At 37.7% G+C, this 22,493-nt stretch overlaps 1 protein-coding gene across 1 annotated transcript in view; it reads left to right on the forward strand.

Annotated features, from left to right (window-relative positions):
- The first annotated feature begins 2,166 nt into the window (after positions 1–2,166).
- Positions 2,167–22,493, forward strand: part of LOC125224604 (tubby-related protein 4) — a 91,756-nt gene continuing 71,429 nt past the window's right edge. Inside the window, exon 1 of the mRNA XM_048128021.1 lies at positions 2,167–2,354. Coding sequence (XP_047983978.1) covers positions 2,259–2,354 — 96 coding nt within the window. The 5' untranslated portion in view covers positions 2,167–2,258. The remainder of the gene's footprint in view (positions 2,355–22,493) is intronic.

Raw genomic sequence — 22,493 nt, forward strand, 5'->3', positions numbered from 1 at the left:
CTGTATCAAACCTCCTCTTCTCACTCCTTCTGAACGACCTGCCAGACGCTATAAAAACTGCTGAAGTCCTGATGTATGCAGACGATGTAGCAGCTATTGTAACGGCCCCAACAATGGATGGCGCTCGTCATGCATTGAATGAGACAGCAGCGCAGCTAGCTCAGTGGTTCAAAATAAACGGCCTAGCGTTAAACCTAAAAAGACCCATTTCGTCCATTTCAACCTAGCGGGCCGGAGTTTGTCACCACTACTTGTTCAAATCAACGGAACATTATTGGAACAAACCACCGCCTCAACCTTTCTTGGGTTTGAAATCGACTCGGGTTTGAAATGGGATCGACACGTCGACAAGCTGTGCGGTAAAATAGCTAGTGCCTGCTTTGCTCTAAGCCGGGTTGCCAAGACAGTGGCTCCAGAGGTAGCCCGTACATGCTACTTTGCCACCGTTCACTCGCTGATACAATATGGTGCTGAACTCTGGGGTCGCTGTGCCGAGTGGGAAAGGGTATTTCGCCTGCAAAAACGCGCGATTAGAATTCTAGCTCGAGTACCAGCAGATACACCGGCTAAACCGCTATTTAAAGAGTTAGGTATACTGACGTTACCTGCTGTTATAATTATGCAAATAGCAGTTTACGTACGAGAGAATATTTCAATGTACAAGACAAATGGCATGGTACATGGGCGAAATACAAGAAATGCAGGGAAGCTCATTGTTATCGGCCGCAGGCTCGCCAAGTCCTCAAAACTGACCCACGTCATGGGTCCCACGGTCTTTAACCACCTACCAGATAGCATCACTGAAGCCCCAAGCATATCTAGCTTTAAGTATCGCTTAAAAAAGTGGCTTATTGAGCGCCCGTTCTACAATTACAACGAGTTCATAACGAACAAAGGATAATGATTACTTTCTATTGAAAGTGCAGAATTCAATGTTAATTTTTATTGTACCTAATTTAATATTTTTATTTTTATTTACTTCTTGTACTCATTTCTTGACTTAATTCTTATTTGATATGCTTACGATGTATAATACGTAAGGACTATTATTATTATTAATGCTTTCTTTTTATTGTATCATTGACTGACATGTAAATTAGCTTTACCAATAAAATGATTATGATTATGATTATGATTAGACAATATACATATTAAGTATCATAAATTTATACATTTCATTGTGTTTTTAGACCGCTGCTTACATGGCGGGTCTTCTCTATGGGTAGCATCGCATTTGACGGGCTGATCCTGATTAAATTGGTATACTATGTGACGTTTCTGAACGCTCGCAGGTAGGTACGTTAATGTACTGTTGACACAAATCCACGTTTGAGGCGCGATGCGTAAACATTAAACAGACAAATGTTGATGGAGACGATGTTTAGTCAAACTTATAAATGAAACGATTAAACTGGAGTTGTTTTAAAAATAATGTCATTGTTTGACCGAATGAGAGACACAACATAAATTTAATCACGCGTAAGAAAATAATGAATAGTAACGAATCAAGCCCATCTTAAATATCAGTGATAATCTACGCCTAAGAAATTTTAAGCTCTTTGAGTTTGCAATAGGTTGTAGGGTGGTCTATAGTTACCAAAAGTAACTATAGACCACCCTACAACCATACTGGATGATAGCAGGTAAGAAATCGTCCCAAAGCCATTCAAATGCATCCTACAAAGCTGATTTCTGACCAAAGAAGAAGCCAACATACCTATTAATAACTTATCTCATACCGGGCGAATAAAAGAATCCAAGACACAACAATAATATATATACTTTCTTAGAAACCGACATGTTTTCAATTTGCGAAGAATGATTAGTAAACAATTTCGCAATGTATCCATGCAAATACCTATATAAAATTGCTTCTATTATTCTCCGATTACTTAGCTCAGTTACTCGTTGTTATTGTTATTTGAACGTGGAAGCCGGGCACGTGTACGAGTCAGCGCCCTCTGCGCTTTCCACGGGTTTTCCCGCTTTCCCGCTTTGAAGCGCGCGCGACAGAGGGCGCCACGCGTCGCCAATCAATACCTGCGCCTCGCGACGCCGAGCCTCGTCCATCGGCCACCCCAGTGCTCGCTGTCAACGTCGCCGCCGTCACGTCACCCAGATACAATCCGGCTTCATGATAAATCCTCACCAAAATAAACTAAAACGCACACTAAAATGAGCAAAATAAACTTAATTATATTACAAACACAAAACTGTTTGAACTCTTAGTGATTGTTATTAAGTGTTAATTATAAATAATGCATCTCCATTTCGAGAGGAACGTGAACGCTAAGTGTGACTGCACCATACTATCTTTATCATGGATGGGGAAGGTTCCTGACGAGCTGCCCGAGGTGAGTGTCTCGCGTTGGCTGTCGCGCACGCCGCCGTGGTAGAAAATTAGAAATAGCTCACGGTCAATGGTCAAGGCGAGTGGACTCGCGAATTTAAACACGACATAGACCAACTGCACGGGCCTCTGCATTTAAATTGCAATGCGGTAAGTTGCTAAATATGACGCATTCCATTTTTTTTTCTGACACAAAAGACGTGTTTTTTCTCGACATATAAAAGTTCCCGTATAATTTGAAGTAGAAAATATCTATACAATGCAAAGTATTATTTATATTTCTTAGATACCAAGAACATTTTCAGTATTTAAAGTTTGTTTTATGGCCGCTGTACACATATGGCCAACGGTTCCACCAACCCTTTGTGAAACCCCTTGGCCAAGATAAGAGCCGCTGTTTACACATTGGCGAACCAATCACTTGGCATTGGCTCTTCATGAAAGATGGACGTGGAATGGAAAAGTCTAGGAAATTCTAGGTCATAGACGTTGTCAGAAAAATTTGATTAAAAAATAATAACCCCGTAGTAAAATTAAATTATTTGAAATATTAACAATTTTTTGAATATTCTGATAAGAACATTTACCTTTTTTAGGAAATACATTAAACATTTGCAAGGTTATTTTATTTCCTAAAATCTACACTATTATTGGCATAGATAAACTTATTATTTTCGTAAATATTTCACTACTGTCCTCTCTGACGGCTGACGACCAACTGAATGAAGCGCCAACGTGTAAACGCAGTTGGCCATTGGCGCCAAGATCCTTTGATGTGTGGACAAAAAACCGACACCAATCGGTTGGCCGGCAAGCGCAAGCGCCAACTGCCAACTTACGGCCAAGTAGCCCTCTAATACACGCTTGGCCAAGGGGGTTGGTGAAACCGTTGGCCATATGTGTACAGGGGCCATTACATGTAGGTTCTGTCAGATGTTACATTGTTAATGTTAACATTAGTTATATCTTTGCTGCTGCCGTTGCTTATTAATATCCACACTAAACCAATTTTAATTCCTTTGCTTAATTCCTTTGTTCTCATTATAATAAGTCACAGCAGCAGTTAGGTATTGCAATTTCAGCAAAAAATAAATGGTTGCACAAATAATAATTAACTAGGTATAACTGAAAAATAACGTTACAATTATTAACACATTTTATCAAGGTGTGCAATAAAGAGTATTTGTATTGTATTGTATTATGATGTCAGCGCAAGCTTCGAGCGTAAATGATAGTAAAACAAAAATCGTATGTAGCGCAATTTGCCCTACTGAGCACTCGCCTCCTGGTCGCTCGTATAAGGGATACGATATATCAACAGAATAAAAAAACCCAAACATCCGCGAGACAGGTTGAAATTAAATACAAGTATAACTTCTATAGTGCTTGTTAGATCACTATTAGAAGTGAAGTATTCTTGGAACTTTAAAGGTCCTCTTGGTTATTCAAATATGGCAACTAAAACTGTCGGTATACGTACCGTACCTATCTAAGATATTATGTACAAAAAGGTACATAATCCATACTAATATTATAAAAGGGAAAGTGTGTGTGTCGGTTTGTTTGTCCGTCTTTCACGCCAAAACGGAGCGACGAATTGTCGTGATTTTTTAAGTGGAGATAGTTGAAGGAATGAAGAGTGACATAGGCTAATTTTTGTCTCTTTCTAACTCGAGCGAAGCCGCGGGCAAAAGCTAGTTATAAATAATGCATCTCCATTTGTATAAAAAAGTACACAAATATCTTAGATAGGTACCCCACGTACAGTCAACTAATTGCTTAACACTGCTTGCTAACTGCTTGTTAACTGCTTGTCATTTTGATATGGTTGTGGAGTGCCACAACCATATCAAAATGACAAGCAGTAAGAGATTTCTTACAATCTGATTTATAATGTCACTACGGCATAGTTCTACAGTGGCCTAGGGTTCCAATTGGTTGACTGTACGTATACCGACTCTTACGGCATTCACTTCAAGTAATTAGAAGCGACAGAGGAACTACTTTAATTAGTGAACTATTACGCCGGTACGAGTACTGAAAGGTATATGTGTCGGTTGTTCATAAGGCGCTTTTAGCATAAAGTTCCAATTAGAAATGGTCCTTATTGACTAATAGCTTCTACCCTTCGTGCGTAGAATTAGTAGGCAGTTTCATATAACAACCTCCCCATAATCATTAACATGTAATACATTGGATTTCCGTCATAAAAACTATTCTACGTCCTCAGACTGTCTCCATACCAAGATTTATCAGACATGTGACAGACAGATAGACAAACCGAAACTAACACGATTTGCACTCATAATTTTATAACTAAACGGGACTTAATCGCGTAAACACTTGCATATACCTGGCCCGACGTTTCGAACATCATGTTATGTTCGTGGTCACGGGTAGACTCAGACTAGACTAGACCCAAGGTACTTTTTTAAAGGTATACCTATTGTGTATACTAGAGTTTATAACATCATAATTCATAATATGTGAGTTACATACCTCCTTTATTGACGTAATAAACAAAACGATTACCCTCAAACGGGTAAACGTATTTATCCCCAAATAATAGCTGCAGATTGCCAAATAAATAGATTACCAGGACGCCGACTCTGTATTAGAATTTCGTTTTAGGTTAAATCTTGTTTTGATACGACCTTCCGTCATCGCATAGATTAAATATAATAAGATCATACCATCCCATACATTAAAATGCGACCGTCTAAAAACGCGCCTCCTAGTCAAATCAGCTTCTTTTTAAGAATTATCAAAACGGATTTCAACGTCTTGCTTATATGGAATTAATATGAAATCGAATTGAGTGACGTCACGGTCAACTCAGTTACTTTATATATTTCTACCTGACTTATTAAATAGAAATTGCATTTTTAAAATAACTTCTATACATGTTTTTCTTATATTTATCTGATGCTTTATTTCGTGCATGGTATAACATATTTTAAGTACAGTCAAGTTCCCTTTGGTGATGACAGGCCACGAATACGTCTCATAACATTCGTGATGTCTCATAACATTCATGTCATGTCAAAACAAAATCCAAAACCGAAACAAAATTGGCCCAGGGATGTTGCTACCCGGCCAGCTAAATTAAATTTCCATTTGTTAGAATGTAGATTGAAAGCGATTTGCTGTAGCAACGGTAGTTTGGCAGGAAAGTTGGGGAATAGTAATCTGGGTTTCTGGCTAGTCTCTGCGTACGTTTGGTAGATCCGAGTCAGTAGAAATTGTGTTAAAATAAGAGATTTTTCTTCATACACCGTGTTTTTATTGAATTCCGTTAATTTTAAGGGAAGGATCTTTAGGTTAAATACAATTAATGGTCTCTAAGAAACTGGCGTTAACTCTTACGGTTATCGAAGTATAAAAAAAATACTGAACACGTGTACGACTGTACGTACGTGGCATCCCTTACCACTTTCTAATGTTGTTTGTTTTGACATGTGCCGTCAAACACTTTACATTTGACTTTATTGTTATGATTATGATTAAGGTCCTCTCTCACTAATTAATTTAATGTATGGTAACGAAAACATATTTTTTATTTTCGAATTTAACAAAAAGCTATATACAGTCCCTTTTAACAAAAAGCTATATGGTCCCTGATGATGAACCTAACCGTATGTCGAATTAAACGGAAAACAAAAAAAAACACGGTGTATATAAACTTAAATCTTACATAAGCTATTTATAATGGCGGTCACTGTCCTATCTCCTAACACTTTGGTTAAGACACCTATTTTGATTAGAACTACCATTTTAGACCCAGGCAATGTTGGGCAGGGTGGGCAAAGTTACAGCATTTGGTGGTGAAATTCTTATCCACACGGTTAACATACATACAGGGTGCATTAGGGTAATTTCGAAAGTCACAAATCACCATTATTTCAGTCATATGAAGATTCTCCTTTAGAAATTACGCGAACATTTCTGTGATTCGAATTTACCCCAATGCACCTTATAGTATTTAGTTGTGTGGAGGATTCACTATACTTGTTCACCGAGACAAATTTCCAGGAAGCGACGGGAACAAAACCCGTTGCACGGCAAGAGGGCTCCCATTCAATTAACCTTTCTTTCCCCACGGCTTTTGACCTATTTAGTCACATTTCTATTCACCGCCTGCCTCCGTCGTGTCAGTAATATCTGCCTGTGCTAATTGTGACCGTGGAAATTGAAGTGCGTAAACCTTTTAGAGCCGCCCCTGACCCTAGAGTTTACTTTTAAGACGAGAGGGAATGACCGCTCTAAACCGATTTTACATATGGTACAGGGGGACAATAGCAACAGATCCATTTTTAGGGTTCCATGTTCCGTAGTCAACTAGGAACCCTTATAGTTTCGCCATGTCTGTCTGTCCGTCCGTCCGTCCGTCCGCGGATAATCTCAGTGACCGTTAGCACTAGAAAGCTGAAATTTGGTACCAATATGCATATCAATCTCGCCGACAACAAAGTGGTAAAATAAAAAGTGAAAAAAAAAATATGTTTTGTTAGGGTAGTCACATTTACGTATGATCTAATTGTTGATTATTGTAAAAATTTGATTAGCGAAAAACTAATTTCATAGAATTTTAATAATGCTCCTTGACACAAACTTTTATGTTATTCTTAACCTTTAAATGCATAGTGATGTATACAGCGCGTAAACCTAATAAGGGCGATAAATGAAACCAGGCATATAATTCAATATTGTTATCATCAATTAAGAGGTGTTTTTGAGTTACTCTTAATTTTCACCCCATAATGAATTTTTGAAAAATTTCCCAGCAGCAATGTACTGTAAACGTGGTTGCGATGACAATCAATGACAACTGTCAACCAGCGTTTAACGCGAGTGTGTTTGCATTACGTTGAAGGCCGAATTAATTTGTATGGATAAAAAAATATTTCAATTTTAAGTAAAAATTATCTAATTCCATTTTTTATGTCCTATACTCACCACCGTTAAGAGGTTCGCCCGTATTAGATTTACACACCATCACGCATTTTTGACTCTATTGACAGCAGGTCAAAATTCAAATTTGAATAAATAATTGTCAAGGTCATGCATTTAATGGTTAAGGCTGTCATCTCACACTTATTAATACGTAGGTATATTATTTATAAAAGCGAAAAGATTTTTATTCCAATTTATCAAAAAGCAGTGTCCTGCCGTGTTTCGCCAAAAATCGTTTCGTCAAATTTCATTTCCCAATAATCATATCGCAATAGTTTCATTTCCCAAAGTATTGTTTGGCAAAGGTATGTTTCGCAAGTAAGGTCAGTGCGGGCAAGACCGGCATAGTTTATTTGAAATAAAGTTTGAGTGGATAAAACTCTATAATTAATGTAGTCTGCCGTAATGCGCATGGTCCTATGGGGTAGCAAATATTATATTTTACAAAGCTTTTATAATATTTTGGCGAAATATGGTAATTTTAAGTGATAAAAATCACATTTTTTAAGGCTCGGCGGGTTGACCGTCCCCCCGCGGTGAGCACGGGAAGACCGTCTAGTGCTTGTTGTCCCGTAATTTCATATGAGACTAGGTTCCAAAACCATGATCGTTGTTATTTTACGTAATAACAGGGCAGAATGTGCTAGATAATTAATAAAATAACGTTTAAATTTTAAACATAGAAGCATTTTTCCATTTATAAGGCAAGACCGGCATATGTCCCGTAGATGGGGTTCATAACCTTTTCTTTTCAGGTCCAATTTAGTCACGATATTACAGGCTCATATAAATCCAACTACTTATTTGTTTTTGAAACTTGGTTATTAAATAAAGGATATTAGGTACGTGAAATAGTTTGGTAACATTTCTTAGCAATGTCCCAGACATTATCAAATATGTTTTCAGGGGTGCTGATTTCAAAATTAATGACCAATTTGGAATCTGATATTACTGACTATCACTTTGACACAAAAGTCGTCATGGTTGTCGCCAAATAAGTTTTCGGAGGTGCTGATTTCAAAATTAATAAACAATCTGGAATCTGACATTGCTGACTGTCACTTCGACGCAAAAGTCGTAATAGGTGTCGTCAGATAGGTTTTCGGGGGTACTGATTCCAAAATTAATGACTAATTTGAAATCTGACATTGCTGACTGTCACTTTGACACAAAAGTCGTCTGGTGTGTCGTCAAATAAGTTTGCGGGGGTGCTGATTCCTACATTAATGATCAATTTAGAATTTGATATAGTTGACTGTCACATTGAATTAAAAGTTTTCATGGGTGTCATCAAACAGTTTTTTGGCTGTAATGGTTATTGGAATGAGCACCCCCGAGAACCTGTTTGACCACACCCATGACCACTTTTGTGTCAAAGTTACAGTCATCAGCAATGTCAGATTCCAAAGTGGTGTTTAATTTTTAAATCAGCACTCCCGAAAACATATTGATGACACCCATGACCACTTTTGTGTCAAAGTGACAGTCAGCAATGTCAATTAAGGGTCGGGTAGCCGTAAAATAGTCGGTCAAAACCGTTTTAAGGGTACCTATACGGTCCCTGTTGGGTAATGCTGATTATAAAAATAATGACCAACTTGAAACCCTACTCTCTTTTGAAATATTTGTCGCCGCATTTTGCACACTCTACATAACAAAAATAATAAAAAAACGGGTAGAACTTATGATAATTCTACCAACTTAAATATGATGATGAATAATGCAGTGTAGGCTTACTTCTGTTCACCTCTTATCATTCTTCACAACCATGTCACATATATTTTATTTTTACTTAATACTTTCGAATGATTTTAGTAACACCATACGAATCATTACCAAAACTGTATTTCGAAGTTAAAATCAAAAACGGTAGGTACAACTACCATAAGCCAAAAACGTACTTATATATTGATATCGTTTACACTCGACTTATTTCCAATAAAGCCTAAAAAAGGTTGGCAACTCCTTGTTTATCGTATGCCGGTCTTGCCTTTCTCTTTTATGCCGGACTTTCTGAGTAGGCACAATTACTAAGTTACATATTTCAGAACATAAAACTAGAAATTGAGCGCGTTTTGAGTAGATTAATAGTACTAGTCAGAAAGAACGGTTATTAAATGACTACGTTACATATAAAATATACAAATATTCCGACTGCTTCTATTTTATTTTAATTTTTTGCGGAACCATGTTGAACTCGGTGTTCGAGCTCGAAACACAAATCAAGATTATTGTTAACTAGTGTTCGTCCTAGGGATATGTTTTGAAGACCAATAGCTTGAGGATGAAAAACTGTTATACCTTCGGAGGTGTGAGAGGCGTAGATATATAAACACAAAAGTTATAGTCAATAGACGGTCTTTCCGGGTAGACGGTCTTCCCCACACTGACCTTAATTAAAAATGAATAGAACATAATGGTTTTGAAAACATAAGGTTTCTTTCTAATAAAATGTATCCGGACATGTAAGTGAAAATGTCATCCTTGACATTTGCAGCAGGAGGAAAAAAAGTACGACATACTTAGAGTCGTGCTGAATTTAATGGCAATGTCAGTTTGTTATGTCACATTACTCTTATGCGTAGATTACAGTATAGTCGTCTGCTATTTATGTATTACATTTCGAGAGTGGCCAAAATACGAGTAACTATGTGACATTGGTCTTTGCTATGTAAAATAGACAACTTGACAGTACTTAAAATAAAATATTTTATACCATGCACGAAATAAAGCATCAGATAATAAAAAAACGGGGACAGAAGTTATTTTAACTCCAATTTATATTTTATAAATCAGATAGAAATATGTAAAGTAAATCAATTGACCGTCACTCAATTCGATTTCATATTAATTCCATATTAGCAAGTCGTTCAAAATCGTTTTTGACTAGAAGGAAAGTAACCTGTTACAATTACAATAAGCAGTACGGACATTTCAATAAAAGAAAAGTAACACAGCAATACGACAATCCAAGTAACCTATTTTCTTCAAGGCAATTCGGCTACGGGGCCTGAGCTCATATTCCTCCCGGAGAGGATTTTCTTGTATAATTTTAACCGTGAACTGTGTTATGTACGTAGCCAAATGCACAAACGCTCACGATAATATCTGTTTCGTAGCTATCTATCTCTATCGCTCTTGCGTATTAGCGCGACAGAGCCAGACTGCATTTCTGTCGGCGTGTGGCGTCGACTATTGCCCTTCGGTTACGCCGGCTGTGGAGATAATTAATTGAAAAAGAGTAGGTATTGGAATATGACAAATGCCTACTATAGATGCTTCGTTTGTCGTTTCATTATTCTACCTACTGATTGTACCCTATAAGTATTCATTAATAATATCGGCCCGTGCCGTGTTAATTACACAATGTGTGGTACCGTTACGTGTCGGCTCAGTTGTATAGTCATAGGTAAGTAATAACGACTAAGGTGACCAGGGTGGCTAGCCGAATGGCACAATCGCTCACGAAACGCTCACGAAACGAAGCGCTAGTAGATATCTATCTCTATCGCGCTTGCGTATTGGCGCGACAGAGCCAGCGGCGTATCGCTTTCGTTTGGCGTCGGAGAAATGCCATTCGGCTACGGGGCCAGTCGCTTGTATTATGAATTCGACAAACAAGGTATGTGTGTAACATAGAGGAATAAGTATGGCAAGAGTTGTAACTCCATACATCAGTAAATTTGTATAGGCATACTTAAGTGACATCGCTAGATCAGATCGCGTCAAATAGCGTGATCAGTATCACTAATCGATACTAGGTGGCAACTGTGTTTCGTCTGCCAAAAATGTAATATTAGAATAGTTTACAACTTATATTACAAGCAGAAGGAATTGTGATATTAGCTAAAAATTGGTGAGCATTAAATTTTTCGTTCGTCGCGACATCTATTGACAAGTAGCAGTATTGATAAATTACGCTAGTTGACGCGTGATTGTCGCTAGATGTCACTTAAGTATGTCTATACAAATAACCCGCATTTACTGATGTATGGAGTTACAATTCTTCCCTTACTTATTCCTCTATGGTGTGTAAGTAGGCACCCATATAAGGACCTAAATTTGAAACTTCGCTGGCATTTATTTTGTTACAATTTCTTTCTGAACCTACTGTATCAAAAAACCGGCCAAGTGCGAGTCGGGCTCGCGCACAAAGGGTTCCGTAGCAGCAAATATAATAAACCAATAACTTAACCAAAATTACAGTTAAATCAACCTATCTCAAAAACTATAAGAGATACTTTGATCAAACCAAAAATCGTTGAAAGAGTTAATTAGCATGCATCACCTCTATTTTTTTTAGAATTTTATACCCCGTAGTTATAAAAATAGAGGGGGGGGGACATACTTTTTACGACTTTACATACATACATACATACAATCACGCCTGTATCCCATAAAGGGGTAGGCAGAACACATGAAACTACTAAAGCTTCAGTGCCACTCTTGGCAAATAAGGGGTTGAAAGAAAACGAAACTGTGACATTGCAGTGACAGGTTGCCAGCCTCTCGCCTACGCCACAATTTAACCCATATCCCATGGTCGCCTTCTACGACACCCACGGGAAGAAAGGGGGTGGTGAAATTCTTAACCCGTCACCACACAGGCACTTTTTACGACTTTGAGAGCTGATATCTCAAAAACCGTTCACTTTAAGAAAAATGTTTTTTAGAAAACTTTATATCATTTTAAAAGACCTTTCCATTGATACCCCACACGGGTATGTACATCGAAAAAAAAATTTTCATCCCTCAGTTACATGTATGGGGGGCCCCCCCCCAATTCTTTTTTTTACTATTTAGTGTCATAATTTTGTAGCGGTTCATACAACACATATTCCCATCAAATTTCATCACTGTAGTACTTATAGTTTCCGAGTAAATCGGCTGTGACAGACGGACAGACGGACAGACGGACAGACGGACAGACGGACATGACGAAACTATAAGGGTTCCGTTTTTGCCATTTTGGCTACGGAACCCTAAAAATGACATAGGTAGGTACTGAGAATTACAAACTGCAAAATACGCGATATTAAATAACGGGTAATAACAAGTGCGTGAAGCGAAAGTGGTTTGTCAGGATCGTAGTAAATGGAAATCCGTGATCTCTGCCTACCCCTCTGGGAAACAGGCGTGATTGTATGTATGTATGTATGTATGTAATAACAACTTATATGTACCTCATACTGTATGTGACCGTTTGTTTCTTTCTCAATAAAAAAAAAAAAAAAACCGAATTACTTTTCAGTACTCATGATGCTATTTTATCTCACTAGTGTGCGAAATGGTTCATTATATGCCTTACACGAAAGAAGAAGGTACGAAAAGGGCCATATGAACTAAAATAGTATTGTTTAGTACAGATGGTGTTTTTTACGCACTAGTGCGAGAAGTGGTTCATTTCTTGTCAGGTTGAAACTTCGGAGGGCCATCTGTAAAAAAACGTCGTACGATACACGTGCGAAAAGGAAATTCGTAACCCGTCTCGATTTAAAACACTCCCTTCGGTTGTGTTTAATTTATCGCCACTAGTTCCGAACTTCCTCTTTTTCGCACTTGTATCGTAATGTACTTTTCTATCATTAATCTGAATCTCGAAAAGATTTTCCGAATTCGGAGGACTGGAAATACTAGTACATTTTGTGGATGTGGAAAAGAGAGGTAGCTCAAAACGAAAGTAAACTTTTTCTGGAGCTAGTAAATCGACCGACGACCGGTCTGGCTCAGTCGGTAGTGAGTGACCCTGCCTGCTGAGCCGCGGTCCTGGGTTCGAATCCCAGTAAAGGCATTTATTTGTGTGATGAGCACAGATATTTGTTCCTGAGTCATGGATGTTTTCTATGTATATAAGTATGTATTTATCTATTTAAGTACCTACGTATATCGTCGCTTAGCACCCATAGTACAAGCTTTGCTTAGTTTGGGGCTAAGTTGATCTGTGTAAGGTGTCCCCAATAATTATTTATTTTAAATACCGCAAGCTGTATGGTTTATTAAACCTATTAAACGCCGTTACTCAGCACAAACAAACTCTTTTACCTACTAAACACATTGAAATTTTCCTCAATCTTAATATTTGAGCAAATTTGAATAATTGTTCAAGGGGTGAATTTTAAGCTTGCCGCGTTTACAGAATGGAATGGCCATTAGGGTCCGTATTTACTTAGTTGTGTCCATCTGTTTAAGGAATGAGGGTTCAGGTAGATTTATAGTCATTTTCATTTAAAGAACATTGTAGAGGTTTTATCATCCTGTACACGGTGTAACATGAGGAAACCGAATAATTTTAATAGCGTATTCCTAATCATAATTAGAAGACTAAAATGTCATATAAACGTTTCTGGATTTCGCCTATTTTCAGAGTTATAAGCATTTAAAAAAATAACAATTACTTATTATTTTTAAGAACAAAACGCTGTTTTGATGGCGATGATGCCGTTATCGGACATAATCTAACTAGTTGTCAAAAAGCAACTAGTGACGCGTTGCAAAAAAATATCATTTTAGAAGAAAATTGCAAATTTTTATTTTAAGTGCCAGTTTTACGAATAACATTTACTTTTTATGTGAAAATACACCCAAAAACTAAAAAAAAATACACACGAAAAAATTTTTTTTTGGCAAAATTAGCTTGAATGTTATTTGACACATTTTATCTTTATTTTGCCCTCAGAAATGCGTTGTTTGAAATCTTTCGGCAATGGCAAAAAGGATCGATTATACGCTGTTACGCTACACGTAAAAAATCTTGATGACACACCTCACGTGTCGACCGCACAGAAACGGTTAACTTTTGACTTTGTTTAATTAATTTAGGTACATAGAATAAGTTTAAAGTGTTATTCTTCAACATAGAATAAGTTTAAAGTGTTAATAAATAAATAAATAATAATAAATAATAAATATTATAGGACATTCTTACACAGATTGACTGAGGCCCACGGTAAGCTCAAGAAGGCTTGTGTTGTGGGTACTCAGACAACGATATATATAATATATTATAAATACTTATATACGTAGAAAACATCCATGACTCAGGAACAAATATCTGTGCTCATCACACAAATAAATGCCCTTACCGGGATTCGAACCCGGGACCGCGGCGCAGCAGGCAGGGTCACTACCGACTGCGCCAGACCGGTCGTCAAAACGTCGGACGTCACTTCTAAGTAAAAATTGTACCTAGGCGTGACGTCACGCGAAACTTTAACGCACTGTACCGTTGTTATTTTTCATTAACGAGAAAAAAGAAAAAATACGTGTCTAAAGTTCTTTGATAATCTGACGGACTAATTAGTTTTTATTTAGTCGTCTCGCCGATGATGTAGAGTAAGTTGCGTAGATCGGGTCGGATAGCGGATAGTATGAAGCAAACCAAAACTATTTATAGGTACATTACAATATTACTTCTAAATACTTGAAAAGTGGATGCAATTGAAATAATTAATTATATACCTCTGTCTCAATACATATTTACGTGGCGCAGTCGGTAGGATGACACGGTTCATTCAAATAAATTGACATTTGAGTCTCATACAAAAGTGTTCTTAAATAGTAGCGTCCAAACAGTTTTTCTAATAACCTAACCACAAAATTAAAAAAAAAACCCTTACATAATGGACCGATTTTCATAAAACATAGCTAAGAACACTCCCGACTAATTCAGTTTTCAAACTAAATCCGTTCGGGAGTTACGATGCCGCAGACAGACATACACACAGACAGACAGACAGACAGACAGACGGACAGGCAAACAGACAGACACGTCAAACTTATAACACCCGGGTTAAAAATGTCCAATATGTCCATATTAGCGGCCCTATTCTATTGGCAACGCGCGTGAATGAGTGATGCTGATTGTCACAAATACAAGTAATTTTATGGCGGCAGCCGATGGAACTAATTTAACTCCATAAGATTTAACCAAGGATAATCTAAGGATTTACAATCTTCATACTAAAAATCGTACCTCCATTTTTTAGCGCCATCTATTTAATACTATCACAACTGCACTGTGATGCCTACAAATTTATTTTTTTCAAAATGTGTATTGACGTGATATCATGATATTAAAATAAAGAAGCACGTCAGTTGTTTTTTCATTTTAATTTTGTGTTTAGGTTGGGTTATTATAAGTAATAACCTAACCTAAAAACAAAATTAAAATGAAAAAACCCCCGACCGCGACACAGTGGACCGATTTTCATGAAACATGGCTAAGAACACTCCCGACTAACTCAGCTTTCAAACTAAAAAAACTAAATCCAAATCGGTTCATCCGTTCGGGAGCTACGATGCCACAGACAGACACACATACAGACCGACAGACACGTCAAACTTATAACACCCCGTCGTTTTTGCGTTGGGGGTTAAAAAATAAAAACATGCAAAAATGTTTGGGGAAAATATGATATCCTTATGATACCATATGCCATTAATATAATAAATATCTGGGCGACCGAGCTTCGCTCGGTTCTGTTTCGTATCCTTGACATATGTCGCCATCTAGTTCAAAAATGAATAATACCTACATCGAGCAAAAGAATTCTCAGCCTTAACAACGTAACTACTCCACACGAGATGGCGCGCATTTCGCCACAAAAACTCAAATAGTGTATTTTTCTATTCGTTTTAGCCTTGACCTGTGTCGCCATCTAGTGTTTGCAATAAATAGTACTTACATCGACCGAAAGAATTCTGTCTTAACAGTACAACTACTGCACACGAGATGGCGCGCGAAGAAAAACGCATGAAAACTCGAAAATTCGCGTTTTCCGGGACCTAAGGATAAGTTAGACCGATTTTTCACCCCCAAAAACCCTCACATAACAAATTTCAGCGAAATCGTTAGAGCGGTTTCCGAGATCGTCATTGTAAATAAATATATAAATAAATAAATAAATATACAAGAATTGCTCGTTTAAAAGTATAAGATATAATACTTTGACGTTCATATGCGCATTGTAATATGCCTACTTGAAAAATAAATATTTCATTTTCATTTCATTTCATTTCATTTCATTTTCATTTTCATTTCATTTCATTTCATTTTCATTTTCATTTCATTTCATTTCATTTTCATTTTCTTATATAAATAATTATGGTATGGTATACCCTTGTCTACTTGTCTAGCCGAGTCGTTAGATTGTGTGAATTAATGTTTGTAATCTAAACCCTTTCACGCCTTTACTGAAAATAATTTACTTAGTCGGTCAAACTTTGATTCAATCTCATTAAAATAGTGTTATGTATGTACTCTGAAGAAAATTGAAAGCAGTTCAAGTAATGACCATAATAGGTTTTAACAGCATAATAATTAAAAATTTAATTTAAACTGCCGTGAGGCATACTAAACTAACATTATGCTAATTACGATGTAGTTTTTTAGTCACCTTCGTGGCCTGTTTCGGAGAGCCTAGGTCCTGTTTTAAGCTTTAATTGTGCTAGTAGCATTCTAGGCACACGACATGTCGTGTGAATGAAAAAACACATGACATATCGAGGGCTAGGCAGATCACACGAAAATGCTCTATTTCTGTACCATTCTTAGCAAAAAAGGGGTTTACAGAAAATTAAATTGGGGCTTTCCAGTGACAGGGTGCCAGCCTGTCACCTAAACCATAATTGAGCTTTTTCGAAATTCTTTACCCGTACCACAAGGTACAGTCAACCAATCTGAATCCTAGGCCACTGTAGAACCCTTTCACAGTAAAAGTCAAACTGACTTCTATAGCAAGAACGATTTAATACTGGACTGACAAAGCCCATACAGAAAAGCGTACCCCTGAAAGAAATGTAATGCCTTTTAGGCTTAAAACTAGATGGCGCTATTCGCAGCCTGGAAGTGGCCACAATCATATTTTCCCCAAATATTTTTGCGTGTTTTTATGTTTCATAAGAACAAATGACATAGTTATTTATTTTAAAATCATGATATCACGTTAATATACATTTTGAAAAAATAAATTTGTAGGCATCATCAGTGTAGTTATGATAGTATTTAATAGGTGGCGCTAAAAAATCGAGGTACGATTCTTAGTATGAAGTATGTAAATCCTATATGAATAATCATTGTCTATAGTAAATAAATCACGGATTCTAATCGGTTGACTGTACATACATAAATACACAGTAAATTTTGCTAAATTAATAAGTAAATAGGTACTTGATAACAATTTTAATTATAAAAGAAAACTAATTTTCCAACTTGTTTAGCGAATTGTCTTATATAAGCATAAAAAGGTAATAAATGTTTTAATTAGTTTTACTCGTTTATTTTTCTAGTAGCAAAGACAATCAACAAAATATCATTACCTTTCTTGGCTTGCTCGCGGGCATCTACTAACCTGTATTGTTTTTTTGCGAAAAAGATAATTTATTTGTAGGGTTCCGCACTCATTCTCGTCAGACCTTCGATTATGAAATGCTACGGTCTGTGTCTACAAAACTTTTATCACCATTATCTAGTGCTAAAAATTTTTCAATCATACTGATTACATGTACAGTGCGCTGCAAAATTGCATGGAAAAATTATGAATGAATTAATTGATAAATTCGCCATGCACTTTTCCAGCTGACTCACGCCCGTATTCTCAAAAGAGTCGACAGAGCACATGAAACTGCTCAAGCTTCTGTGCCATTCTTAGCAATAACGAATTTGTAATATTGTTATTAGTCTAACCAAAGACATAAATGTAACTCCATATAGGCAGCTACAGTCTAAGAAAAAAAACGTACCTCAGAACCATATAGAAAAAGGTACGGTGGCCTAGATGTCGTTACACCTTTGGAGGACGCTGGCTAGATGGCGCTAATATTAATAATTGACATTTTAACATCAAGTTAAGAATATGGGCCAAATTGTAAAAACTGAGGTTCAAAAGTTTTAAGGCTGTGTCGAGAGATAGCAGTCTAATGCACTGTGATTACATATTTTACTTTGACAGTAATTCTCTATAATACTTGATCCTCTTTGGTCTAACCAAGTTAATTAAACACCTATCTAGAAAAACGATAACACTGCCGGGTTGAATTCAAAACAACATTCGTTTAAGAAATCAAGCAGGCAACCCGGGTAGCGTGACACAGATTATCGCGTTGCTGCGTTCTTTTAGCATTTTCTAGTAAGTGCGAAAGGGACACACCGACACGATAAGCTATATCACACTACTGTGCTTTCCCACTAGGTACAAAATTTTAAATATAACAGGAATTCGATCGACCATCGTTCTTAGACATAAGTGGGATCATTCATTCAAATAAAGGAACCCAACAGTATTCATCCAGAAGACATTATTTATTAGGAGTACTCATGACATTTATGGCTTAGCTTATATCTTCGTACCTATATTAACATTTCCTACGGCATTCGAGTCGCAATAAGCTAAGAAGAAAAATAATCACAAAAGATCTCGCTCAAGTATTACATCAAACTTTTGTGTCGATTTACTGTCTGGCCAATTTATGAGCTGGGGGGCAAATTTGCCCGTCATCGCTACCACGCAACACAAGGGCTAGTCTGCCTAGCCGAAGTGACAATTGTTGTTGCCACGTAACGACCGTAACGCAATCTGGCTCTGTCGCGCCACTACAGAAGATTGATTGGGAGAGCTAGCTTCAAAACTCTTACGAGGCGTTAGCGTTCGTGATGTTGGCTAAGTAGTTCCATCGCGAGTATCGCGACCGATACACAACGGGCTCTGTCGCACCAATACGGATGTGAGAAATCCCTTCAATTCGTTTCTCCGTTTCCCCATGAAAGACAGACAAACAAACAGACACACACACTTTCCCATTTATAATATTAGTATTTGGCCAATATATAATAATAATAATATGGTATAGGCCAATAGAAGCATCCATCTACAAGTATGTGTGGGTTGAAGAACTTGCGACAAGCATATTCAATACAAATCGCCCGTCATGTCCAATCTCCTTTCTTCCTACATCTGTGCTACGTCATCTATAGTAGCACAGTATAATACAGTATGGCCACTCCCGCTCCCCGCTGAAAGTGCCGCCCATCCCCTCTCGGTTACCTCACTGTTACCGCCTATCAATAACGCGAACAGTCGACCTGTCATATGTCACTCATACAAGCATAGTACGCGTTCACCTACACGAGCTTAGACTGTGTGCTAGGAACGCGCCTCTTTCATATATTTGATCGCCAGTGTCCGAGGTGTGATAGTAGTCTTGGCTAGACATTTAAGGGTAAAATTACACTTACTTATCCCACTATAGCGCCATTACGGATTAGGGTCAGAGGAGGTAATTGTGTCGAAGGACCTAAAAGGGTTATTGTGATGGATATTCGAATGAGCATGTTAGGCTGTAAATAGACTGATATTATGCTGACAGGCATTGGGAAATATTCTAACGGTTTAGATTATATCGATGATTCGTATAAGAGTTTAACAACCTTTTCAGTACAGATGGTGTTTTTTTTACGCACTAGTGCGAGAAGAGTTCATTATATGTCAGGTCGAAACTTCGGAGGGTCATCTGTACTAAAAAACGTCGTACGATACACGTGCGAAAAGGAAATTCGTAACTCGTGTCGATTTGAAACACTCCCTTCAGTCGTGTTTTAATTTATCGCCACTCGATTCGAACTTCCTTTTTTACGCACTTGTATCGTAATGTACTATTCCCTCAAAGCGTTTTTAGACGTTAGCCTCCAAGAGCCCAAAGCTGGATTCGAACCAGCGTCCTCCGTTTTCGCGACGGATACCTGAACCACTCAGCCATTTGGTTAAGGTGGCAAGGAGCAAATAGTTTCTATGAAAATAGTTTAATTTGTTCTAAGAATTTTTAGAAGCTTAGTCGATAGCGTAACGAAAAATGTAAATATTTTTAGTCCTATTAAATAACCGTTTCACGGAGCTGTTATACATACATACATACATACATACATACATACAATCACGCCTGTTTCCCAGAGGGGTAAGCAGAGATCACGGATTTCCATTTACTACGATCCTGACAAACCACTTTCGCTTCACACACTTTCATAACGTTTCTCATACACGCTCGTCGGTTTCGAGTACTTCTGACCTGGTCTTCTGAGCTGTTATATCTTTTTCTATACAATGAATGTTATTTTATGTGACATTTACGCTATTGAAGTAGTAACGTAATTCAAAAACAACAAAAACATCATTTACTCATGTTAGAGACAAGTCCATGCAAACTAGTGGTACCTACCTAGTTAGTGGTAGAGGCGATTTGTGAGATCCTGGGTTTGTTTTGCTTGTAGCTCGGTATCGGATGAAAATCTGTCCCGCGGGCATAATGCGAGTGAACTTCAAGCCCGATTCAAACCTGTTGCGATTTGATCTGGTTATGGTACAACATTAACGATCACCTTGATGACTGAAGCCACGTGTATATTAACTCCGTATAGACTGATAAAGTCTAAGAAAAAACGTACCTTAGAACTAACAAGAGAAATGTACGGTCGCCTAGATGACGCTACATATTTGGTTGAGTCTCGGTTAGATGGCGCTAATATTAATATTTGACAATTTAAAAACATTATTAATATTATGTGAAGAATATGGCCCAAATTGTCAAAACTGAGTTTCAACAGTTTTCAGTCTGTGACGAGTGAAGGTAGTCTAACCAAGCGCGGATCCAGCTTCGTGCCCAGGGGGGGGTCACGTGGTAAAGGCCCGGGGCCCCAGGGGGGGGGGTCACGTGGTCTATTTGTATGGCCAACTTAGGCTCCAGGGGGGGGTCATGACCCCCATGACCCCCCCCCTGGATCCGCGCATGAGTCTATGCACTAAGACTACACGTGTTACTTTGATAGTATCTCTCTATACAATACTCGATCATCTTTGCTGATGCGCCACCATCCAGTCCCCGTAGTCGAATGGCAGTTCTAAAGCATGCATTTCATTGGCGACAGGTAGTCTGGCTCTGTCACGCCAATACGCAAGAGCGATAGAGATGGATATCTACGAGCGTTTCGTTTCGTGAGCGTTTGTGCATTTGGCTAAACACGCAGATACATCAAATACTGTGAGCGCTACTTAAAGTCGTATCAAAATTATATCAATATCTTATCAATATTTCAGATCTAAATCTGTCTAAAAGGCTACTGTTTCTTTTTTCTTGGATTAGCTTAGCTTTCTTACCTACGCCATTAAACATACTTTTACTTCAAGAGAATTAGTAACCAGACTAACAAGTTTTAGAAATTTTGCTTTGAATTTTGTATCTGCTTCAGCTTGTTATTTCTTTAACATTATACGCTGTTCTGACTAGGAGCATTATCCAATATTAATAATATTTTTATCGTGACTCGTGACAATTTTAACAAGTGGATTATGGAAATGTCAATGGGCACTTCTTACCTTAACGTGGCGCTTTTAGTATTCTGTTTTCAGTTACGGAATATTATTACGTACTTAGGTACAAAAATAACTTTATTTTAGTACTTATACAGGGTCCGTGTAACTTATTAGGTACTTATTGTTAGACCAAGTTAATAATGTTACCAATTGAATATTTGTTTTTATTATGTGCATATCAATGAGCGTCGTATCTGTAACGTATAACATAAAATCGAATGTCATCATTATCCTGGGGTCCGCTTTGACAACTAATCCCAAGATTTGGCGTAGGCACTAGTTTTTACGAAAGCGACTGCCATCTGACCTTCCAACCCGAAGGGTAAACTAGACGTTATTGGAATTAGTCCGGTTTTCTCACGATGTTTTCCTTCACCGAAAAGCGACTGGCAAATATCAAATGACATTTCGCACATAAATTCCGAAAAACTCATTGGTGCGAGCCGGGGTTACATAAACATAAAATCGAATGTATCTTTAAATATGTCATAGACAGATTCTCGACATCCATTTAGGTAGTTTTCGCTAAATTTCACACTGTTTCTACTTTCTAAGCAGGCTTCCTCGTTAAAGATTAAAAATCCTTCCTCCGCTCGCCGGCTTCGTAACAAGAAGCAGGAACAGTAATTCTTGTGCCAGATTTTCTTTGTACTTTCATATCTGCGAAGTCAAAGAGTTTCGTCTTGTCGTTTAATATGCCAGGGCTGTACCTAGTATACTGGCACGAGTGTGCTATTCCTAACGCATACGCGTTGTGACGTGTTATAGGGTAAAAGCACCAGTAGTCAGCATCAAATCGAAAATTCTATTTTCAAAGCCGTCTAATTTGG

Source organism: Leguminivora glycinivorella, chromosome 3, assembly GCF_023078275.1.
Source record: "Leguminivora glycinivorella isolate SPB_JAAS2020 chromosome 3, LegGlyc_1.1, whole genome shotgun sequence".
In the NCBI taxonomy this organism is placed as follows: domain Eukaryota; kingdom Metazoa; phylum Arthropoda; class Insecta; order Lepidoptera; family Tortricidae; genus Leguminivora; species Leguminivora glycinivorella.